The 19,349-nt window shown below is 47.0% G+C and overlaps 1 protein-coding gene across 5 annotated transcripts in view; it reads right to left on the bottom strand.

Moving 5' to 3' along the window:
• Positions 1–19,349, bottom strand: part of RNF213 (ring finger protein 213) — an 88,988-nt gene that overhangs the window by 16,236 nt on the left and 53,403 nt on the right. For all 5 annotated transcript variants that reach the window (XM_043496307.1, XM_038371171.2, XM_038371173.2 and 2 more), the window contains 21 exons: positions 19,172–19,290; positions 18,191–18,313; positions 17,098–17,174; positions 16,108–16,255; positions 15,450–15,585; positions 14,795–14,986; positions 14,308–14,447; positions 13,434–13,588; positions 12,795–13,013; positions 12,147–12,328; positions 11,109–11,229; positions 10,086–10,186; positions 7,736–7,918; positions 6,934–7,103; positions 5,516–5,618; positions 4,237–4,351; positions 3,641–3,851; positions 3,100–3,293; positions 2,454–2,576; positions 1,184–1,294; positions 361–603 (listed from right to left, as the gene is read on the bottom strand). In XM_043496307.1, coding sequence (XP_043352242.1) covers positions 361–603; positions 1,184–1,294; positions 2,454–2,576; positions 3,100–3,293; positions 3,641–3,851; positions 4,237–4,351; positions 5,516–5,618; positions 6,934–7,103; positions 7,736–7,918; positions 10,086–10,186; positions 11,109–11,229; positions 12,147–12,328; positions 12,795–13,013; positions 13,434–13,588; positions 14,308–14,447; positions 14,795–14,986; positions 15,450–15,585; positions 16,108–16,255; positions 17,098–17,174; positions 18,191–18,313; positions 19,172–19,290 — 3,166 coding nt within the window. The remainder of the gene's footprint in view (positions 1–360; positions 604–1,183; positions 1,295–2,453; positions 2,577–3,099; positions 3,294–3,640; positions 3,852–4,236; positions 4,352–5,515; positions 5,619–6,933; positions 7,104–7,735; positions 7,919–10,085; positions 10,187–11,108; positions 11,230–12,146; positions 12,329–12,794; positions 13,014–13,433; positions 13,589–14,307; positions 14,448–14,794; positions 14,987–15,449; positions 15,586–16,107; positions 16,256–17,097; positions 17,175–18,190; positions 18,314–19,171; positions 19,291–19,349) is intronic.

Raw genomic sequence — 19,349 nt, 5'->3', positions numbered from 1 at the left:
TGCATACTTTTGGATTATTAATTATTTCACTGCTCATCCAGAGTTAGCACTGGGTATCCCAGTTAGTGCTCAGGGAGATGAATGGGACCCCTCAGATCTATTGGTTCAGAGTCTGAAAACACAGGCAGAAGTCATTGTATCAGTTAGCCGTGAAAACATGACAGGAGAGTATCTCAACCTCTCAGTAACAGCTAGATTCATTTAAAAAAAAAAAAAGTAAGCTCAGGTTCTGGAGAGTAAGAAGGCAGCACGAACAAGGTGCCAGCATCGATTGAGCCACCACTAGCATGGATGGGCTGAATCTGTGCCCTGGTTTCAAGGTTCGGATAGAGGATGCCATGGAAAGACCAGTTTCCTTACCTGCATGGTGGCAGGAGAGAAGGCCAGGCTCCTCAGGGGTTCGAGGACTCGATTCTGCCCACATAGCAAGAGGGCTGCAGCATGAACGACTATTTCAATCAGTGCCCCACTGGGGCTGAAGTGTTGGGGACTCACTGTCAGTGATGGGAGACTGTTGGTCACAAGAGATGCTGCAAATTGCTTCAGGGCTGGAGAATCCAGGGCTTTGGAGTGTTGGATGAACTTATTCATAGCATCACATTGCTGAAGGCAAACATTACAAAAGGAAAATAAAGTACATGATTGCCAACCAGACGAAAAGGTCCAGCAGCTCTTTATACACAATCTAATGCAGAATGATACCCACAATGCCTTGAAGTAACTGACTATTTACTGGAGTTGGTCCTTCAGTATATACAGAGGAAGGATGGTCCAGTGGCTAGGCTAGGACAGTGGCCTGAGATGTGAGAAATCAGGGTTTCAATTTCCTGCTCTGCCACAGATTTTGTGACACCTTGGGCAAGCCACTTAGTCTCTGTCTCCATTCCCTACCTGTAACTATAGTACTTCCCTACTTCACAGGGGTGTTAAGACTATGAAGTGCTCAGATACTACAGTAAATAGGGTCCGATAGAGCCGTATGTTAGACAGGGAGGAGATCCCCTCTTTGGAAGACATTCAGATTTCTCTTCAGCTAATCTCTGCCAGATGCTCTCAGAATAGCATTTTGGGCAGTAGGGTAAAGGACATTCTCTCACATCTGTGACCTAAAGCTGCTTCTTCTCAGAAGGAAACAAGTCTGTTCCCTGACAGTCTACAAGTTGCCAACAGCAAGGTATCTCACCTCCTTTTTGGGGTGGAGGCTTGTGTTCCTGCATCCATACAGAGTAGTGAGTTCCCTGAAAATAGCCAGGAGCAGGTGAACAGCTTGTGCAGACCCAGAGCTGTTACATGCCTGAAAAACAAGAGAAACTGGTTATGCAGAGGATAAGGGGCTACATCTGTACTACCTCAGCTGTCACTGCAATCTTTGCTCATTAACAGACATGCACATTTCCCCTTGACCCCGATGTATGTCGCTGTCCCATTGTCACAGAAGGTGACAGGCAAAGGAAACGGCTATTCAAACTTGAGAAGGCACGGCATAATAAAAGCCACTGTCTTGGCCCAGCGGTCTCTGAGAAAGTCCCCCTCTGCAGAGGGAGCAGTTTATGTTTATGTGGATTTCCACCATTCCCTGTCAGAGCCTCACAAGAACCTGCTTGCAGGGAAGTCCACTGTCCTGAACACAATGTAAAAACTCACTGGGTATCTGAAACCCCAGTCAAGCAGACCCTTTTTCTATCCACCAGAAATATTTTCTGAACTTCCCTGGTCTAGCCAACCTGCCACTCGTCTGTTGCCCCAACTAAACAGTACATACTTAACCCAAACTGGAAGCTATTATTAACTGGTCATATTACTGTAGCATCCACAGGCTCTAATCACAACTAGGATCCTGGAAGTGATGCACTAACAGGAAGACACAGGTCATTCTCTGAGCAGCTCACAATCAAAGAGAACGAGCAATGTTTGAAGAGGTAGGGAAAAGGAGAAAATTAAATGTATACAGTATCTGACAGCATGTTTTTCATGCACACCTACTTCACTACACATGCATAGTTATTAAGTTTGGAAATTACATAAGTAAGTATGAAAAGGCAGTGAAAGGAAGCACAGCCTGCATGGAAAACCCATTTAGTCCCTCAGCCAGTTGGTTGCAAGGAGCCTAAGCCTGTTATTCAAGAAGTGCTTCACAGAACACTTTTAAAAGAGGAGACCGTGGTGGGGAGGATGATGTGACTGGCAAACAGCACTGGAGATGGGGACAATCGTCCAAATTTCACATACAATGGGCGAGATGCATGTCAACAAAGATCAGGTCGAGTTAAAAACCGTCAGAATAAACAGCAAGCAAAGAAAAATCTCCATCTCAGGCATGTGAGAGAGAGGGGAGGGAATGGCTAAGCAAAGCACTAAGAGCTAAAATACTTGCCCTCTAAATCTCTCCAAAGAATCACTGTAAGCCCTACCCAAAAGGGAGCATCTGTGCTGACTGGGGAGAAGAGTCTTACCTTCTGTGCTTCTGCAATACCCTTCATCTGGCACTCAATCATTGCTTTTCCCACAGCATCACGCAGGACTCTGTAGTTCTCGCCACATACCAAGTACCGATCAATCTGACTAGGTTGGTCCCTCTGTAGCAATAAAGTACAAACAACCCACGTGCACATAGCATGAATACTGGGCAGACTAAGAATGTCACCTTACAAGAGGGAAACTGTTCCACAGAAGCATCCATGTTGTCTGTTAGGGGATGGGGTTCATTTCTATTTTAAACTAAAATGCAGTGTGCAGGGAGAAGGGCTGTGACTTCCCAGCTAGCATGAGTGTTTGGTGATGCCTCTTCCAGGCTGCTAGGCAGGGAGATTGGTTCTGCTGGGGATGTTGCTGCTCTGGGAGCCAGGCTTTGACACAAGCAAAATAATGGCCTTTCTTCAGGTCGGAAGAAATTCCTTTCTATGGAAGGCAGGGGTACTGGAGTAGGTTACTCCCACCCATACCTGCTCCAGCCCTGCATGACAGTACCAGAGAGCCGCACACCATCAACAGACACATGGAAAAAAAAATGCAAATACAAAAAAACCCAAGAGGAGGAAACGGCATTCAGAAACACAAACTGTTAAGAAAACAGGAGTCAGGGAGACACATTTGCTTTACCTGTTGTTGAATGATTTCCAAGGGGAATACCCAATGAAATTGGCTCTCATCCGAAAGCTTCTGAGCAAACTCCATCCCATACTGGTTAGTCAATTTTCGGACCAGGTAAACTCGGTACCAGTCATTCCCAGCCAGCCTACAGAACCGCATTACTTTCTGAAGGTATTGCTGCTTATCCACTGCCTTAGCCCACTCTGTAGAAAGAATAAAGCAAGTCAAAATTTCTTATCTTGGTCAGCTGTTGCTGTCAGAACTGGCCACAGCATTGGGATCCATTTCCCTGATCTGATCCATTATTCGAGATCTTAGTAGCCCTTCCTTCTCAGATGTTCTTATCCAGGAATATACAGGGATCACAATGCCCTTATTCTGCGGCTAGAGAAATCTTGATATGGGCATTTCTATGATGGAGAGCAAATGGTTTGCAAAGCGACACAGAGACATGGAACATGTCTAGCAAGTCCATCAGAGGGGCCTGTATCCTGGATTTAGCCTTTGACACATTAGCATTTTCAGTTGAGGGCAGCAGAGCCCAACTTGCCTTTAGGTCTCTGCGTTTCCAAGAGCAGCTCTGCAACCCTATCCAGGCAAAGCCGGACCCTGGCCACCTCCTGCAGGTACTCAATAGAGGACTCCCGAAGGGTTTCTTGGCTGTTCCTCTTCAGATAGCTCTCCAAAAAGCGTCCGTCTTCCCGCAGACGGTTGATTTGGTCTTCCTGAGTGCAGGCTCCAATCTTTTCATACATCGAATCCTGCAAAGGGAAAAATCAGTCCAATTTCCAGCATGGTGCCCCAAGCCCAACTGCTGGAGTTTACGCCTCTCCTGGCCTGATCTAATCATGCTCAAACCACACCTAGTGTCCTGAAGCAGAGGAGCTCATGGAATGCTACAGCACAAGCCTTCTCTGGGGATCTGACAAAGCAGGAGTGGCTACTGCTGAACAGAGCCATGGTTTTAACATTCTCTCAATCTCGCCCTTTCTAGATGGATAAAACTCCTCCCCACATAGTCAGTGTGTGCATTAGCTCAGTCAGGATTTTCTAGAAAAAGCCGTATTCTTGAAACATTGCTCTATTGGGCCAGGACATCCCCACACAGCACCTCTGACATGAGGGAGATGGGGCAAGCAGACCTACCTCCAAACAATTGACAAAAAGTGTGTAAAGTTCTGTCTTGTCATCTTTGTCCAGGATCTGGCACTGCTCTACCTGCACCAGGTACTCCTGCAGGTAGGCTTTCACATCACTGAAGCTGGGAAACAGAGAAATCTCCTCTTACCAACTACTGCAACGCTGATGGCTACTAATCATTATTTAGAACATAAATTGCAAATTCTGTCCACATGGCAGAGAAGTTCACTCCAGGTCCAGCTGAGAGGGAAGCAAAAGTCAAGGCAGGTCATAGCTGGAGTCGCATGGGACCTCTGATATACCAAAAGGCTATCACAGTGATAAGAACCAGTACTATGGGCAACAATGTTGTGCCATCACACCCCAGCATGGTCCTATATAAGCTCCATTATCCTATGCTCTGAGAGCCAGTAGGCTCTGAATGCTGGCCAGGTAACATGGTAACCTAATTCAGCCTCCAAATGAAACTGAGAAATTCTATGCTGTGTTTCCTTTGCCATTTCCAGAGGCACTCATGTATTCCTTTAAATTAGACCCTCAACCATAGAAGAAACACAAATATATAGTATGCAAGGACTGATGTCTGTATAGAGAAAAGCCCTCTCACTTTCTATTCTGAATCTAGCACTGGAGAAACCAGCACATGCATCATTTGTGGGAATTCCTTCTCTGTATGTGGCTTACACAGTGCCACATGGATTGGCCAAAAGTGGGTTACTATACACAGACACACCGATAAACTATACTTCTGAAACCTCAGACATGCTTACTTAATCAAAAGGCAGCTTTTCTGGATGTGACAGTCTCTTTATGTGACAAATGTACAGTACAGAGTGAGTAATTTAAACACAAAAATCCTCACATCATACAGTTAGAAAATTAAAGATTTATAAAATATTCATTTGCCAGTGTTCTGAGTGTTCTTTGTGCATCAGTGTATCAGCTTCATTCTTTAGCTTTCCTAAGAGTTATTTCACATATAGGTCAGGAGTAGCTTCTGATTAACTCACATATGGGTCAGGACTGGATGGATACATATTCTCAAATATAGGGCACAAAAAGATACTGCACACACAGATACACCCCCAACCCAGCACTGGTGCTGATACAGAGGCAAAGATTGGTTTTCACAGGACGAGTTTCAAATCTCAGAACTTGGCTAAAATTCTCCCTCATTCTGTGAGTAGCATATGACTAAAGAGCAGGGAGAGAAGCTGGCCTGTCTGAAGAGGTTAAGGATGGCATGTAACCCATGCTCACCCATCAGCTTTTTGACTGAACTTACCTGTATTTCAAAAGCAGCTTCAGCACCACTGAGCGGATGATAGGAGTCTTATCCACCACGTCGTTAAATGGGGACAGCAGTTTCGTGTATACAGTGCGGGGATCTGAATACAGAGGAAAAATTGACTCATGGGCTAGGGCACAGGTTCTCACAACAAATTTTTTGGTGGCCTCGGAGTGCGGCCACCAACTCTTGCTGGTGACCGCTCTGACAATTTTTCCTAAAATACTTAATTTTAGGAAAAACAAAAATATGCACACACGTCCAAATCATTGTCATTTATTTATGTGGGGTGTTGGTTTTTTTTTTGCAGACTCAGTAATAAAAATAATTTACAGTTGTCTCTATTCTGTACTGGACCTAAACAGAATAGAAACAAATAAGGAGCTTTGCATGTTTTTTTCTTTTTTGTAGTTGTTTCTTTTGCTTTTTTGGTTGCTTTTGTAAGACTTGCTAGATAGTAAATCTGTTTCTGTGAAAAGTGATATTTGTATGTTTGTTAATATCACTTTTCACAGCAGCAGACTTGCTAGCTAGCTGGAAGGCAGTGAAAAGTGATATTAACAAACATACAAATGTCACTTTTCACAGCAGACTTACACAGCCCTGGCAAGCCAGGGGACAAATTAAGCCCTGGATGGAGATGGGGGTACTGAGGCAGCAGGGCAATGGGGGAATGGATGGGGACCAGGGGAGGCAGCGGAGGCCAGGGGTGACTGCGGGGGGCCCAGAGACGGGAGCTCTGCAGCTGCATGATCGAGGACCAGAGCCCTGCGGCCAGGGCCAGAGGATGCAGCAGGGGCCAGGAGTGATGGGGGGCTGAGCCTGCCGCTGGCACCCATTGCCACACTGCAGGGGGATGGAGCATGTGGCTAAAACCTGAGGCCAGGGGTCACAGCGAGGATCAGGAGTGGGGGGTGAACCCGGGGACTGGAGCCCTGCAGCCGGAGCTGGATCCTGTGGTCCCACGGCTGGAACCTCAAACCCTGCAGCTGAGGGATGGAGCCTGCCGCTGTGAGGCTAAAGCCGGAGGCTGGAGCCCCATGGTTGGAGCCCATGGCCGGAGCCTGAAGCCCTGCAGCTGGGGGACGGAGCCCACTGCAGCAGAGCTGTAAGCTGCCACCTGCCACCCCAGGGCTGGAGCCTGACCTCACCACCGCCAGGAGGGTGGGGAACTCACTAGCTACCTGCTTCTCTGGCGTTTGTGGCTCCACAAGAGAGCAAGACCCAACCCCTGCTGGTGGCTCAGGGGTGGGAGAGGAGACTACTTTGCCCTCCCACCCCCATTCACAACCCCGGAGGCTGTGGCCACACGAAAAGCCCCTGGTGGCCACATTTGAGAAACACTGGGCTACAGAGAGAGGCAGGAGAACAGATTCAATCAGGTTGTTGACACTCGCAAGAGGAACTGAGCTTACTTGTTGGGCCTATTCTCAAAGGCTCCCGGTGAACAAACAGCAGTTTGAGCAGCTCCTGGATCACCGCTTTCTCTGGGGGTTCATTATCTTTGAAACACATGGTGGAAACCAGGTCTATGAAGAAGCTATTGCACATCTGACGGAACTGGGCGTTCCTCTTTATTGCAACACTGAGGAAATGGTGGGAAAAGAAATTACTAAGGTAGCCAAACAACTGCAGAACCAGTTAAATTGCGTGGCACTGCTATACAGGTCCAATTAGATGATCTAGTGATTCCTTCTGGCCTCAAACTCTATGCCTGACACTGTGCGTAAAGCTCAAGTGTCCATGGTCAACAGGGTGATTTTATCAGCAAAACGAGACTCTATATCAACAACCAGAGTTTTAACAAGGCATTATTACAAGGCATTTCTCAGAGCTATTATCTATGAAAACTGTATCCCATTGCCATTTGTGATCTGATTGCCAGCAACCCAGGACACCGTTACCGCTGACTTCTTGCTAAGAAGCAGAAAACAGTGACCCAAGATAGGGAGTAGTTCAATTGCTTGATTCAGCCACTAATAGCACTTTGCTTTACAGAATATCTGAAACATCTTAAATGGAATGAGGTAACTTCCTCGCCATATCTTTAAACACAGGGCAGAGGGGAAATACCGGAGACCAGTATAATTTATCCTGCCAACTCTTCCTGTACTTAGACCTTCAGTGCTGAGGGTCAGGGTCTCCCAACATAACTAGCCCAATTATCTCCTGCTGCAGGGTTAGTGACACAGGGTTGTCATAGGAAGGATGGAATACCTGAGCTCCTGGGAGATGGTTACACTACAGTCATCTGGCAGGTTAACTTTGCAGTATGGACAGAACATCTGCCCCGGTGTCAGCCACTGTTTGATGCAACTCTGACAGAAGACATGATCACAAGGCAGGTTGACTGGATCCTTAGGGTCTTCCAGGCAAATCGGACATGGCTTCAGACCATATCTGTAATCCAATCAACACAACTAAATCCAAGCAGTCAAGCTACAGGCCTAAAGAGAGTCTTCTACTGCAACTCAGATTAAAGATCAGAAGAGGGAACCTGGGTCTCATTGGCACGTCTCTCAAGGTCAGGGAAGAGGATAAGGCGGCAAGTTGTTTTTATTCATCCAGCTTTCACCATGATGAATACAAAATTGCCATACATCAGAAAGTTGTTGGTGCATAAAAACAAGAATAAGATTCCAGGTTACAGCATAGAATATCCAATAGATAGAGAATTAATTGCTACAGTTCAGCGTGAACCCTGCACTGGCATTTGTAAGCACCCACCAAAATTAGGTCACAAGGTAAATTAGGGCAACATATGGAATAATCTATTCATTTTATTCTCTTATTTTCACAGCTTAGCATGTAAAAGTGCTTGTGACAAATATTACTGGCTTCTCCTTTGCCAGGAAACCAAAAGAACATTTTTATCCACCTGCCTAGATACCTTTTCAAACAGATAATCCAAGTGATCTAGAGCCTCCAGCTGGCCTACTCCACAGAGATATATTCTCTAGAATGTAAGGGTGAAGTTCATCCCACATATTAAGGTCACTAGCAGGGGCGGCGGGTATCAATGGCAGGGGAAAGCTAAGCCTACCCAAACTGCCTACGTGGCCCTGCCCACACTCCAACCTCAGGCTCCCTCCTGCTTCCCACCAAGCTCTGCTGTGGGCGTGGCTCTTCCTTCCCATGTGGGTGGGGCCCCGGGCCAGTGGGCTGGAATAAGGAGGAGAGGGGGCAGGAGGCCATAGCCCTTCTGCTTTTCTCCGGAGTGGACCCTGCCCCCTTCCCCTCCTCTTCCCTCCCAGCCAGGCCATCGTGGAGCGTGGCTGGGGAGCCCGGGCGGCTGTGAGGAACCACGGAAGACCCTCCACCTGCCTGGGGCGCCAAGAGCAGGCCCCTGGCCCATTTCCAGGAGGAGGGTCCATGACTCCATGCCGGCCCCCCACAGCTGCCCGCACGGCTCTCCCCGACCCGGCTCCAGCCTGGGGGGAGTGGGGGCTCAGAGCCACAGCCTGGCCACGGTAAGAGCCACGCGGGAGCTATGGAGTCATGGACCCTCCACCTGCCCCAGGCGGGCGGGGACACAGGCTGGGGGCTGCTCGGGCTCCCCGCACCACGGTCAGGTAGAGGGTCCATGGTGGCTCCACACAGCTGTCCACCCAGCTCTTATCATGGCCAGGCTGCGGCTCTGAGGCTTCCCGCAACACCAGCTGGAGCCGGGTCAGGAAGAGCTGCGTGGGCCAGTGTGGGGAGCCTGGGTCCCTCCACCTGCCCTGGCTGGGGAGGCCTGGGACACGGGCAGGAGGCTGCTTTCGCCTCCATCTTGGGCAGGGATCCCACCCCGCCCCGCCCTCCCCCCCACTTTTGGGAGGGCTCCGGTGCCCTTGCCCTGGGATGGGACTACTGGGCGCCAGCCTGCAGCCAGGGACACCAGACAGCTGGAAACGGTGCTTGCACCGCCCGCCCACCCACCACGCTGGAGGCCACACTCAGCTGCCTGCCTGCCATTCCGGGGCTCAGGCTGGGGGCTGTGCTGCCCGCCCAGCCGCCTGGTGCTCCGGGGCTGGGGCAGACGCTTGGGAGGCCTGGAGCTGGTGGGGTTGGCCCCAGGCAGGAGAGCACCTGCCGGAGCTCGCCTCCCCAAGCCAGTAGTTCACCCACTGCCCATGGTCGCAACTTACATTTAGGATAAATTTGGCCCATTCCTACAACAGCAGCAAATTTCATTCATTCAATCTATGCTGAAGCTCATAGGCTCATGAGAGAGCTGCCTCGCACTTGCTGAAGGAATAGGGAAGTTGGAAGTAATGACAGGATACACAGAAGTTAGCCTACTGCATAATATGTTGAAAAAACACTTGGGAAAATACAAAATTATAGTCTCATAAAAGGAGATGAAAGGGTCCTCCCTGCGCACCCCCTACAAGCTCTGTAGGGACTCCCATCTCCCAAGGCTCAGCCTGTCAGTGTCCTGGCTGAACTATGTTCTCCTCACCCTGGAGTCCACATGCTTTGCATGCTACACTATCTGTTCCAGGCTCAATGCAAAACCCTAAAATGCTTAGTGTAAACCTACAAACACACCCTTTTAGGAACATGCCCGTCCCAATGACCTTACTTGCAAATAGTTGCGTTGGCTTCCTCCTTACATTGGTACAGCACTTTCATCACTGCCGTGAAAGTTTTATGAGTCTTGATGTCAGAGTCCCACTGAAGACACTGGAAGGGAGAGCAACAATAAGTGGCTCTACTTTGCTGCTTTAGATGGAGATTTCCAGGGACAGGAGAAGCAAAAGGAAGGAAAAACCCACAAATGCAGCCAGCAATGCCTATATATATTTGTTCACATTAGCACAGCAATCTATCACCACACTTTTTGGTACAGGGAAAAGCAGCTGGGTTGACAGTTCTTGAGAGCAGTCGGGGACCTCTGAAATTGCAGTAGCTGTGGGACTAGGGGATAGGGTGGCCTTTCAAGCACCACTCTTGTGTGGCTCCCCTCTGGGTGCTGTTGCAGATTTTTCTCCTTTATAGGCTTTTCCTTTGCCTGCTTCTGTGACTCACCTTTGGAAAAGGGAGGCCCAGGTGATCCCTTTCTAGCTGGGGTCTGTGGGGACATGGATCCTTCATTCAGAGGAGGAAATAAGCAGGAAGCCTCAGCAAAACAACAGGGAGCTCAGCAGCTCCTACAGGCAGCTCAGAATGACAATGGACTTATGGAAGCAAAAGATTCTTAATATCTGAAGCAGGATTTCTGATTGACTGCAAACAGCAAGTCTGCCTGCAACTCTGCATGCAGAACAGAACTAGCAGGGGCTTTTCAGAGGGCAGGTCTCACATCCAGTCCACAGATTTGACAGGTTTGGTCCTGCCTCCTATAGCTACACTGTTGGATCTGTGCAACTGGCTATGAAGGACAATTTGAGGAAATCGCAATGTTTGCAGGCAATTCATGAAGAGAAGGAGAGATGAGATGTGTTGAGAACTCATTGTTCTAAATGATTTACCCAGCTCTGTTTGTAACTAATGACCAGGAACAGGGTGTGGATAGCACTCCTTTAGCAAATTCAAATAATCTTTCAGAAAGAGAGGAGGGATCCCTACTTCAACCCCAGATGCTGCTTAATGAGGATTCTCTTACATTGCCTAGCAGCAAGATGTGTCTCTTTACCAGATCCTGCAATTCTGGAATCAGGGACTCAGTCCCAAGCACCATGTGTTCCACAAAGAGGGACATAGAGAAGACCCGATTCCACCGAAGCCTGTCGGAGAGAAAGCAGTTACAATTCTATCACAAGGGAGCCTCCTGAGCTGAAATTAATGAAATAGGGAGGAGGAAGGGAAAAGGCAACATCAGAAGATCAAGTCAGAGCAGTGTGATATGACCATTGCTTTTCACGCTGACAAGCACTGTCTCATTGTTTCCTTGTGCTCCTCTCGATTGTTTCTTGTATCTCTCTATTGTCTCATTTCATACTTAGATTGCAAGTTCCTTGGGGCAAAGACTGCCTTTTTGTTGTCTCTTTATATAGCGTCTAGAACAGTGGAGTTCTTAGGCGCTATCACCATACGAGTAAACAACCATACGCTGACTAGATTGCGGATAAGGACAACCCCATACAGGTTTGATTCCTATATCACGGAGCTAATAAGAGATCTCCACTATCTATAGTGTTTCTCCTCGCCCTCACTTGCTCCTGTTTTCCTATGACACTAGTTAATTTTAAACTGTCTGGGACTGTCCTCGGAGAGGAAGCAAGACTGGGGTGAAGCTCCAAATGTCTGCCAGAGTCAGTGTACGTGAGAGATTAATGTGGAGATGAGTTGTAACATCAACAGTGGCAGTCTACCAAGCACCAGGAGCCACCCAATGATTTCATCCAGAGATTTAAAATGATCCTGGATCCCATTTGGAATGGGATCTGCTGATTTGTTTTTTTGATTTTTTTTTTATTACAGACTTGGGAAAATAGAGAAAGCCCTGTAATGCAGAACAGACACGTTCTGGGGAAATGACAATCAAAGCAGCCCAGCAGTAACCCTGGAAGGGTTAAAATAGTTTTAGTCTGAAAACAACAGTACTATAGATACATTCAGTCCATATTAGACATCGTCCCCTTGAAGAGCAAGTTACAAGGAGTCTTTCAAGACAGATTCTTAGTGGATCCATGTTACTCACTTGACTTCCTGGAGCAGCTGATGGCACTGACTTCCACTATCCTTAGAACAGCTCTCCATACAGACAAGTTCAATGGGCATATGAAGATTCTTCACCTGCTGTAGCCAAATCTGTGGCCTGGACTTCAACACTTGATCCTCCAGCATCTCAGCACAAGCCATTGCAGCAAACACATCCAGAACCTAGACAGGCGCACACACACAGGCTTTAGTATAACTTGAGAGCTGGAAAGGCAACATCCTCTTCCCAGCTCAGTTTCACAGCTACTTGTGAGTAGTGGGCTGTGTGCTCTGGTTTGTTATTGTAGGGTCACTCATGAGTGCTGTGCACACTGGTTTGTATTCCTGGAGTTACAGGATTTATGTGCCCCTGGCTCAGGTCATTAGCAGATCTCGTAGATTAACCCAGATTGTGGTAAATTATTTATTCCTTGCCATTACTATAGGGCAGATCTGATAATGGGTTGAATATCCAGGGTATTAAAGATCCATATCTATTTTTCAGTTCCCACTGTTGTAGGTGCTTTATTGCTGCTGAAATAGAAAGACAGGTCAAAGGGAATGGAATTGCCATGTAGGGGAGCTGTGCTAGTTGGAGCTCTCTTCCTCCCAGGGCTAAGAATCCAATCATGACAGATAGAGACCGTACCATCTCATAAGGGGATGAAGCGCTTCCTTTCTCAGCCTGGTAGAGAAGACTATTCAGGACACTGGGGTTCACAGCCAGGATCCTGGAAAAGTTCTGCAGCCGGTTCCTAAATTGATGGTACCCAAGGTGGACCCAGGGCAGGGAAAGCATCTTCTCCTCTCCGCCTATAGATGCTGCCTTCAGTTCCTCAATGCATGATAAGAGGGCGATTTGCAGAAACTGAACATTTAAAAGAAAAGAAAAGTTTTCTCTGCCCCAAAATGCCTACAAGAACGCTCCTGAATTAATCAGTGCTATACAGAGAAAATTACTTTAAATATTTTTTTACTGAGCAAATCTTTGTTGTTGAGTGGATTCAGTAAATATGCTATCATGTCAGTGTCCCCAGGTGCTCCTAACAGAGGTGACCAGGTGACTTTCTGAAAGTACTGTTCCATCTATTTGAAACAGTGGTTCCAGTGGCAAGTTGTATCTTTCTTTCGCCATCCAACTGCTAGGCACCTCCACAAGAGGGACTCAGATTGAGTCCCCTGAGAAGAGGCCAGGTGAATGCTCTAGTGTACATTCTTCAGTATCATGTATGAAATAAGCTCTGCGCCCACATCTAAATTATTCTTGGGCCTTCGTTCAAACACTGACCTGTAACTCCTCAGAAGAGGACAGGCCTATGGTCAGGAGGATGAAGTCTCTGACATAGCAGTGAAAGAGCATGTTCCTTTCTGCCTCAGCCAGACTGGAAATAAACTCGCCCAGTGGAGTCTTCTGGAAGATATCCACAAACTTCTCCGTATGGCCTGGAACATCAGGATGCAAACAGAAGTTTTATGTTACAAGGAAAATTAGTTCGCTACAGCTCCCCTCCCAAAGGGGTTTCGCGGCACTGAATTAACCAGTGGCGGGGCAGTGACACTGTCAACAAAACACCCAGCTGTGGTACCTTCAGTGCTACCTCCCCTCATAGCCCCAAAGGCTGCTGCCCGCTTTACTGAGGAGGGATATTGGTCAGGCACTGAGATCACCTCTCTCTGCCTTTGTAAAAGGCCCAGAGATCTTTAACGTTTACCTGAACAGCACAACAGATGTGAGCAGAAACCGCACCATCATATTTCCCCATTTCTGTGACCATCAGTCTATGCTCATTGCTGTAGCAGCTGAGTGACTAATTTTAGAACACCCCATCTTCCCTTAGCACAGTACTCTGCTGTCTGCTATGAAAGGGATCCCATGTCCTGGTAAGGGACTTGAAGGCAAGACCTGGCCCAAAAGACAAGTGTACTGGGGTCCACTGACACATCAACTCTTGATATTCCCAGCTATTTCCAATATGGGGGGCACAGAAAACGAGAGTGACAGTGAAAAAGATAAAGTTAGATGCACAGCACTCTAGTGTCTTACAGGGGCACTGAAAGCAGCCTCATAGTCATAAAAAAATAGTTGCAGTGACAACCCAGGGTTTTCAGCAAAGGAATTAGCTGCAATGCTCTTCCTTACTGAGCTCAAACTGGGCTCTCACCTTCAGTGCCTGGGATGTATTGAGCCTGCAACCACAGCTCTTCCAAATAATCCTTTATCCTCCAGCTGAAGGGCATTTCGTTGCCAGCATGTGCAGGCACCTTCATGTCATTCTGCACCAGAATCGTCTCTGTCTGAGAGCTGAGAGGGGGCACATGCAAAACAGAAGACAGTGGGCAGTTAGTGCTCAGTGCTACCACTTGGGGGGCTCAGGTCAGTTTCAAGCAGGTGGCTGGGACTGAGTGCCAAAAGCAAGGAATTCAGCACTTGGAAGAGAGGGACAGAATTGTAGGACTGGACAACACAAGCCCTCCTGCCAATCACAGAACAGTGTTGGTAGGGCCCGTCGATTACACGTCCTCCCTGGCCCTTATGCTGCAAGAGAAAACAACTTGTGTTAGTTCTCCATGCAGATATAGAGCCATTAACTTCATCGGCCTTCAATGCTGCTCACCCCAGCCCTCCCACTGCACTTTTCGGCAGCTCACCTGCTGTTACCTATGTTGTAAGGGATGCTCAGAAGGTTCAAATCACTGAAGATGAACATCCATAGATGTTTCACGCAGCCCTCTGTATTCGGCCTGACCAATAACTCCAGGTTGCAGTCTCTGTCTGTGATTGACACCATATGAGCCAGGAACGGAGTCACCACATTCTGGACTCGCTTCCACAGGGTGTGTCTGTGGGTGACAGAGACACGGACGCAGACAAAGTAGAGAGTGAGTTTTGCTGATCTGCATGTTCAGAAGTCAACACGTGGCTGTTGCGGGACGTTTCCAAGGGGAAATAGGCTCAATTACATTTGTAAGCAAGGGAGAGAGACCCAATACTGCATTTCTCCACCTGGTTCTCTGGTGTGTGGTTTTCTCTCCACTGTTTTCATTCAGTGTAACAGTGCACTTATGGGTCTCCCTCCCCTGGCACTGCCCATCCAGCTGACAATGCCCAAGCCATGCTTCCGCTGAAGCAAGGAGAACACAGGACTAGAGAGTTACCAGCACTGGGCTGAGACTATTACACCATTCTTAAATAGATCCAATATTCAGAGCACATGAACGTGCCTTCTCTGCTATCATTACCATGTATACAGACGATATTTTTAAAAAGCTGCCAAGTGGTAATGTGCCTAGCTGCTGTCCATACCTGAAAGTCCCAGCCTCCTGGAGGGCATTAATGTTTGAAGCCTCCCGCAGCACCCAGTCTTTCAAGTTAAAGGGATTTTCTTCTTGTTTCTTCAAGAGGCTGAAGAGACGATTCTTCACTATCTTCAGGAAGGAAGCTGGAAAGAGCAGAGAGCTCAGCAACCCCTTTTCCTTACCCCCACACACATGCCAAATGCTGAAGTGACTAACAGCAAGTTTCTATCCACAACCCAGTCAACGAAGGAAGCTGACTGATTTATAGCACCTCCTGAGGTTGCTGTCCAGGATCTGAGACCCCAGACAAGGCATTATCACCAAGGATGGAATTAAAATATATGCAGACAAACTCCAGTGAGGTGTGCATAATTCTGGAGACCATGTGCAGACACTATTGGATCCTGGGGATCTCTCCACTGGATCCAGCTACCTAGTCTCAGAAAAGCTCCAGATCCAAAAGAGGAAAGGGCATTACTCACCACCTTAAACCAAGCAAAGCAGAGTTTTCCAAGTATTTCTCCGCCCTGGAATTGTATAGTGGATTCATCACTGGGTCTTTGGGCAGAATCCAGTTCTCATGATGTGAATGTCACTCAGCAGAGGGCCTCACAAGGAACTTCAACCCCCCTTACAAATCCAGGGCAAGGCTTGGGAACTCGTACCTTTCAAATCATCTTCTTTAGACAGAAAGCCAAGAAGAATCTCGATCCTCTTTGTACTACGGCAGGAGCCCTCAATTTGGTCCCGTAGCATTCCCACCGCACTCTGCACGCAGCTCCTCAGGAGAGTGGTGGTGTCCAGGACTTGGGTCTTTCCAGGTACAGAAGGAAAACAAACCTGGTATTACTCTATGATCGTGCATGTTTCCCCTTTTTAAATTACAACTATATTCGCATTAACATGCCTATGTAAATATGCAACTTTTCTCCTGTCTTCCTCCTTTCCTTTCACCTTTGATTCACATTGACAGCCTTTTCTGCACGAGGCTACACGTTTTACATGACATACTTCTCCCGTGACTGCTGCGAATTGGCTCTCCACCCAACATTAACTGAAAGGTAGGACAAGATTCCCACTGGATAATCAGCTAGCTCAGAAATCAGAAGTGGAGGTGATAATATTAACTTAGGAGCTGCAACAAGACAACCTGGGAAATGCAGACTTCAGCAGGACACAGTCAGTCTGACATTTACACATTCTTTCAAGTTCACATAAAGTATGAGGAGCACAAGCCAGCACTACCAAGGTTCTTGCACAGGTTCGCTCGTTAGGATGAACAGGAGTTCGATACTAACATGGTTTCAACTGCAAATACCAACTCACAATGGCAGATGAATAAAGCTAAGAGTTCTGAAACGCAGGCCTCAGCTTGAAAGGCCCAAACAACTTACAGAGGCCTTTAAAACAGCCGACAGAGACTCAAAGTGAGGGACAGAGTGGCCCAGGTGAGTCCCTGGAATGATGTATGGAATCATTCCTTTAATGGTTATTTTCAATCATCAGCATTTCTGATGTGAATAACAATGGGATAACATCAGAGTTGCAAGGATCTGAGATGACTTTGGGTATAAAATGTGTCATGTACCTTATCAGAGAGAGTAGAGAGGCATAATTTAGTAATTCCAAGTAAAACAAATGGATTCCGAACTTACATCACATTCCTCAGCATCAGACGTTGATGTTTCAACCTCCATCTCCTCCTCTTGCTCTTCTCCATCCACTATCATAGCTACAACCACAACACACAACTTCTAATTAGAAAGAAAAGCAATTCACTGCTAGGGCAATGGGATGAAAGTTTTTAATACAGACTGGACACTAAAGCCCTAGATCCTCTGTAGTCTCAGATCACCTAAATGTCTGCTGAGTATGGCTCTCTAAGCACAGCTACAGATGCTGATCCTGCAGGCCTTCATGAAGGAAAGAGAGAAAGCAAGTGACTATGATTTCAGAGCTGCGGGGGGTAGGTTCTGGCATCATACCTGCAATTGTATTTTCAGTCCTCTACTGAAAAAAGAAAGCAGGAAGAATTGGGGAAAGTATAATGTTTTCTTCCTACATATTTAGGTGAACTAAAATCTAAACAAGACCGTGAGAAAAACTGTTTCCAGTGTCAAATCATCCTAGTTGGTCTTCCTTCAACACTTAACCAGAGCAGTGCATTTCTGAGTGGCAAAACTCCCATTATTCAAATCCTAGGACCCTTTCTCCCATAACCGAGTCCTGAAATGCAGTACCCCCTTCTCTTCCAGTCCTAAGACAGGGTGCGCCAGTGGTGCCCAACAACATGAGTGTCACAGTTTTGTGACAAAAGACAATAGGGGATTTAAATTGAAACCACCAAAATGACTTCACTGATGGCCTGCAGCTGGAAGGGACATCTTTAAAGATGATGGGGGTAGTGCAAGTGCATCATTTGTAGCCAACTCAACACCCTCCAAAGAAAGTATAAATTGAGATTTTATGTCTAGTATGCCCAGAAACATGGATTAGCTCTACCAGAAATAAATAGCTATTGCCCAGTGTACAAAAGTTACTTCAGATTTATGGTATTTCTCACAGTTTTGAAAACTCTTATAATACTTAAATTCTTATTAGAACCTCTGTGCTGAATGTGGATGCTTTTCTTTCCTCTGCTGACTCTCTGATCTCCACACATTAGTACGTCTGGGATGCATGAACCTCTCATCCTGTTCCCTTAGGGTACATCACCACGCTTGTTGGAATACCCAGCATGTGGCTTACGTTCAGGCTTGTTCACATCCTCACAGAACAGCTGGCTGATAGTGAGGTTCCTCAGGGCAGTCACATCAGATACCATGTCCTTGGATCTGCGGAGGTCATCAATGTGCACTGACTGCCACAGCCCTGGAAACAGAGAACAAGACATTTCAGGTCTGTAACAGCTTCTGAAGAACTTTCTGCCAGCACCTTTAAACAACAAACAGAGGTTTGGTCCAACAGGCTAGTGGTTTGTGCTCTGAATTGTCAGGGTTTGATTCTTGTATCAAAAGAACAGTAATCCTTCCTGTCAATTAAAGAGTTGCAATGACTTGCTCTGGATACAGTAGTGTACGATTCTCCTTGACTGGAAGGATAAGCATGTTATGGGGGCCTTGAGGATGCAATTAAAACAAGAAGAAAAGGAGTACTTGTGGCACCTTAGAGGCTAACAAATTTATCTGAGCATAAGCTTTCGTGAGCTACAGCTCACTTCATCGGAAGTTTATGCTCAAATAAATTTGTTAGTCTCTAAGGTGCCACAAGTACTCCTTTTCTTTTTGTGAATACAGACTAACACGGCTGCTACTCTGAAACCAATTAAAACAAGGAGACTCCTCAGGGCACAACAGGGTTGGTGGAGGACTTGCTGGGAAAAATAGAGCCTTGGGATCTATTCATGAGATAGCTATGGGAGGAAGGGGAAGGGGCCACAGCTGGAGTCACGCTCTAGCGGTGTTTCTCTCAAATGAAACTGGAAGAACATTTATTTAGCACTGAGTACAGAAATAAGGAATCCTTCCAGAAGAGACTAGGAGGACTCATGGCAGGGGAGGATACAGATGGGGTGCTGCTCGTAGCAAGCTGGGGCAGCTCTGTAAGCCACAGGAAGCACTGACACTTGATTTTTTTTAAAAGCAAAACGTACCAAATGAAAATCACTACAGTATTTTGATTGTGGTTCAAATGAACAAACTTGCTGAGCTCTGAAAATGCCAGTCTTACCTCCATGGAATCCCACGTAAGAGGTTCCACCTTCTATCCGGGACAGTTTAGTGATAAAGTAGACAAAGACTGAGATTTCTCCCAACTCCACCTTGTTGATTTCATTAACAGCTGAGTATCTACAAGGGAAGGGAAATGTCCGAGGACAAGTTCAGTACAGTACCCTGTACAAGACAAC

This window comes from Dermochelys coriacea, chromosome 14 (genome assembly GCF_009764565.3).
Source record: "Dermochelys coriacea isolate rDerCor1 chromosome 14, rDerCor1.pri.v4, whole genome shotgun sequence".
Classification (NCBI taxonomy): Eukaryota; Metazoa; Chordata; order Testudines; family Dermochelyidae; genus Dermochelys; species Dermochelys coriacea.
Note: the sequence above shows the minus strand (reverse complement) of the source record. Positions and strands in the feature narration are given on the sequence as shown.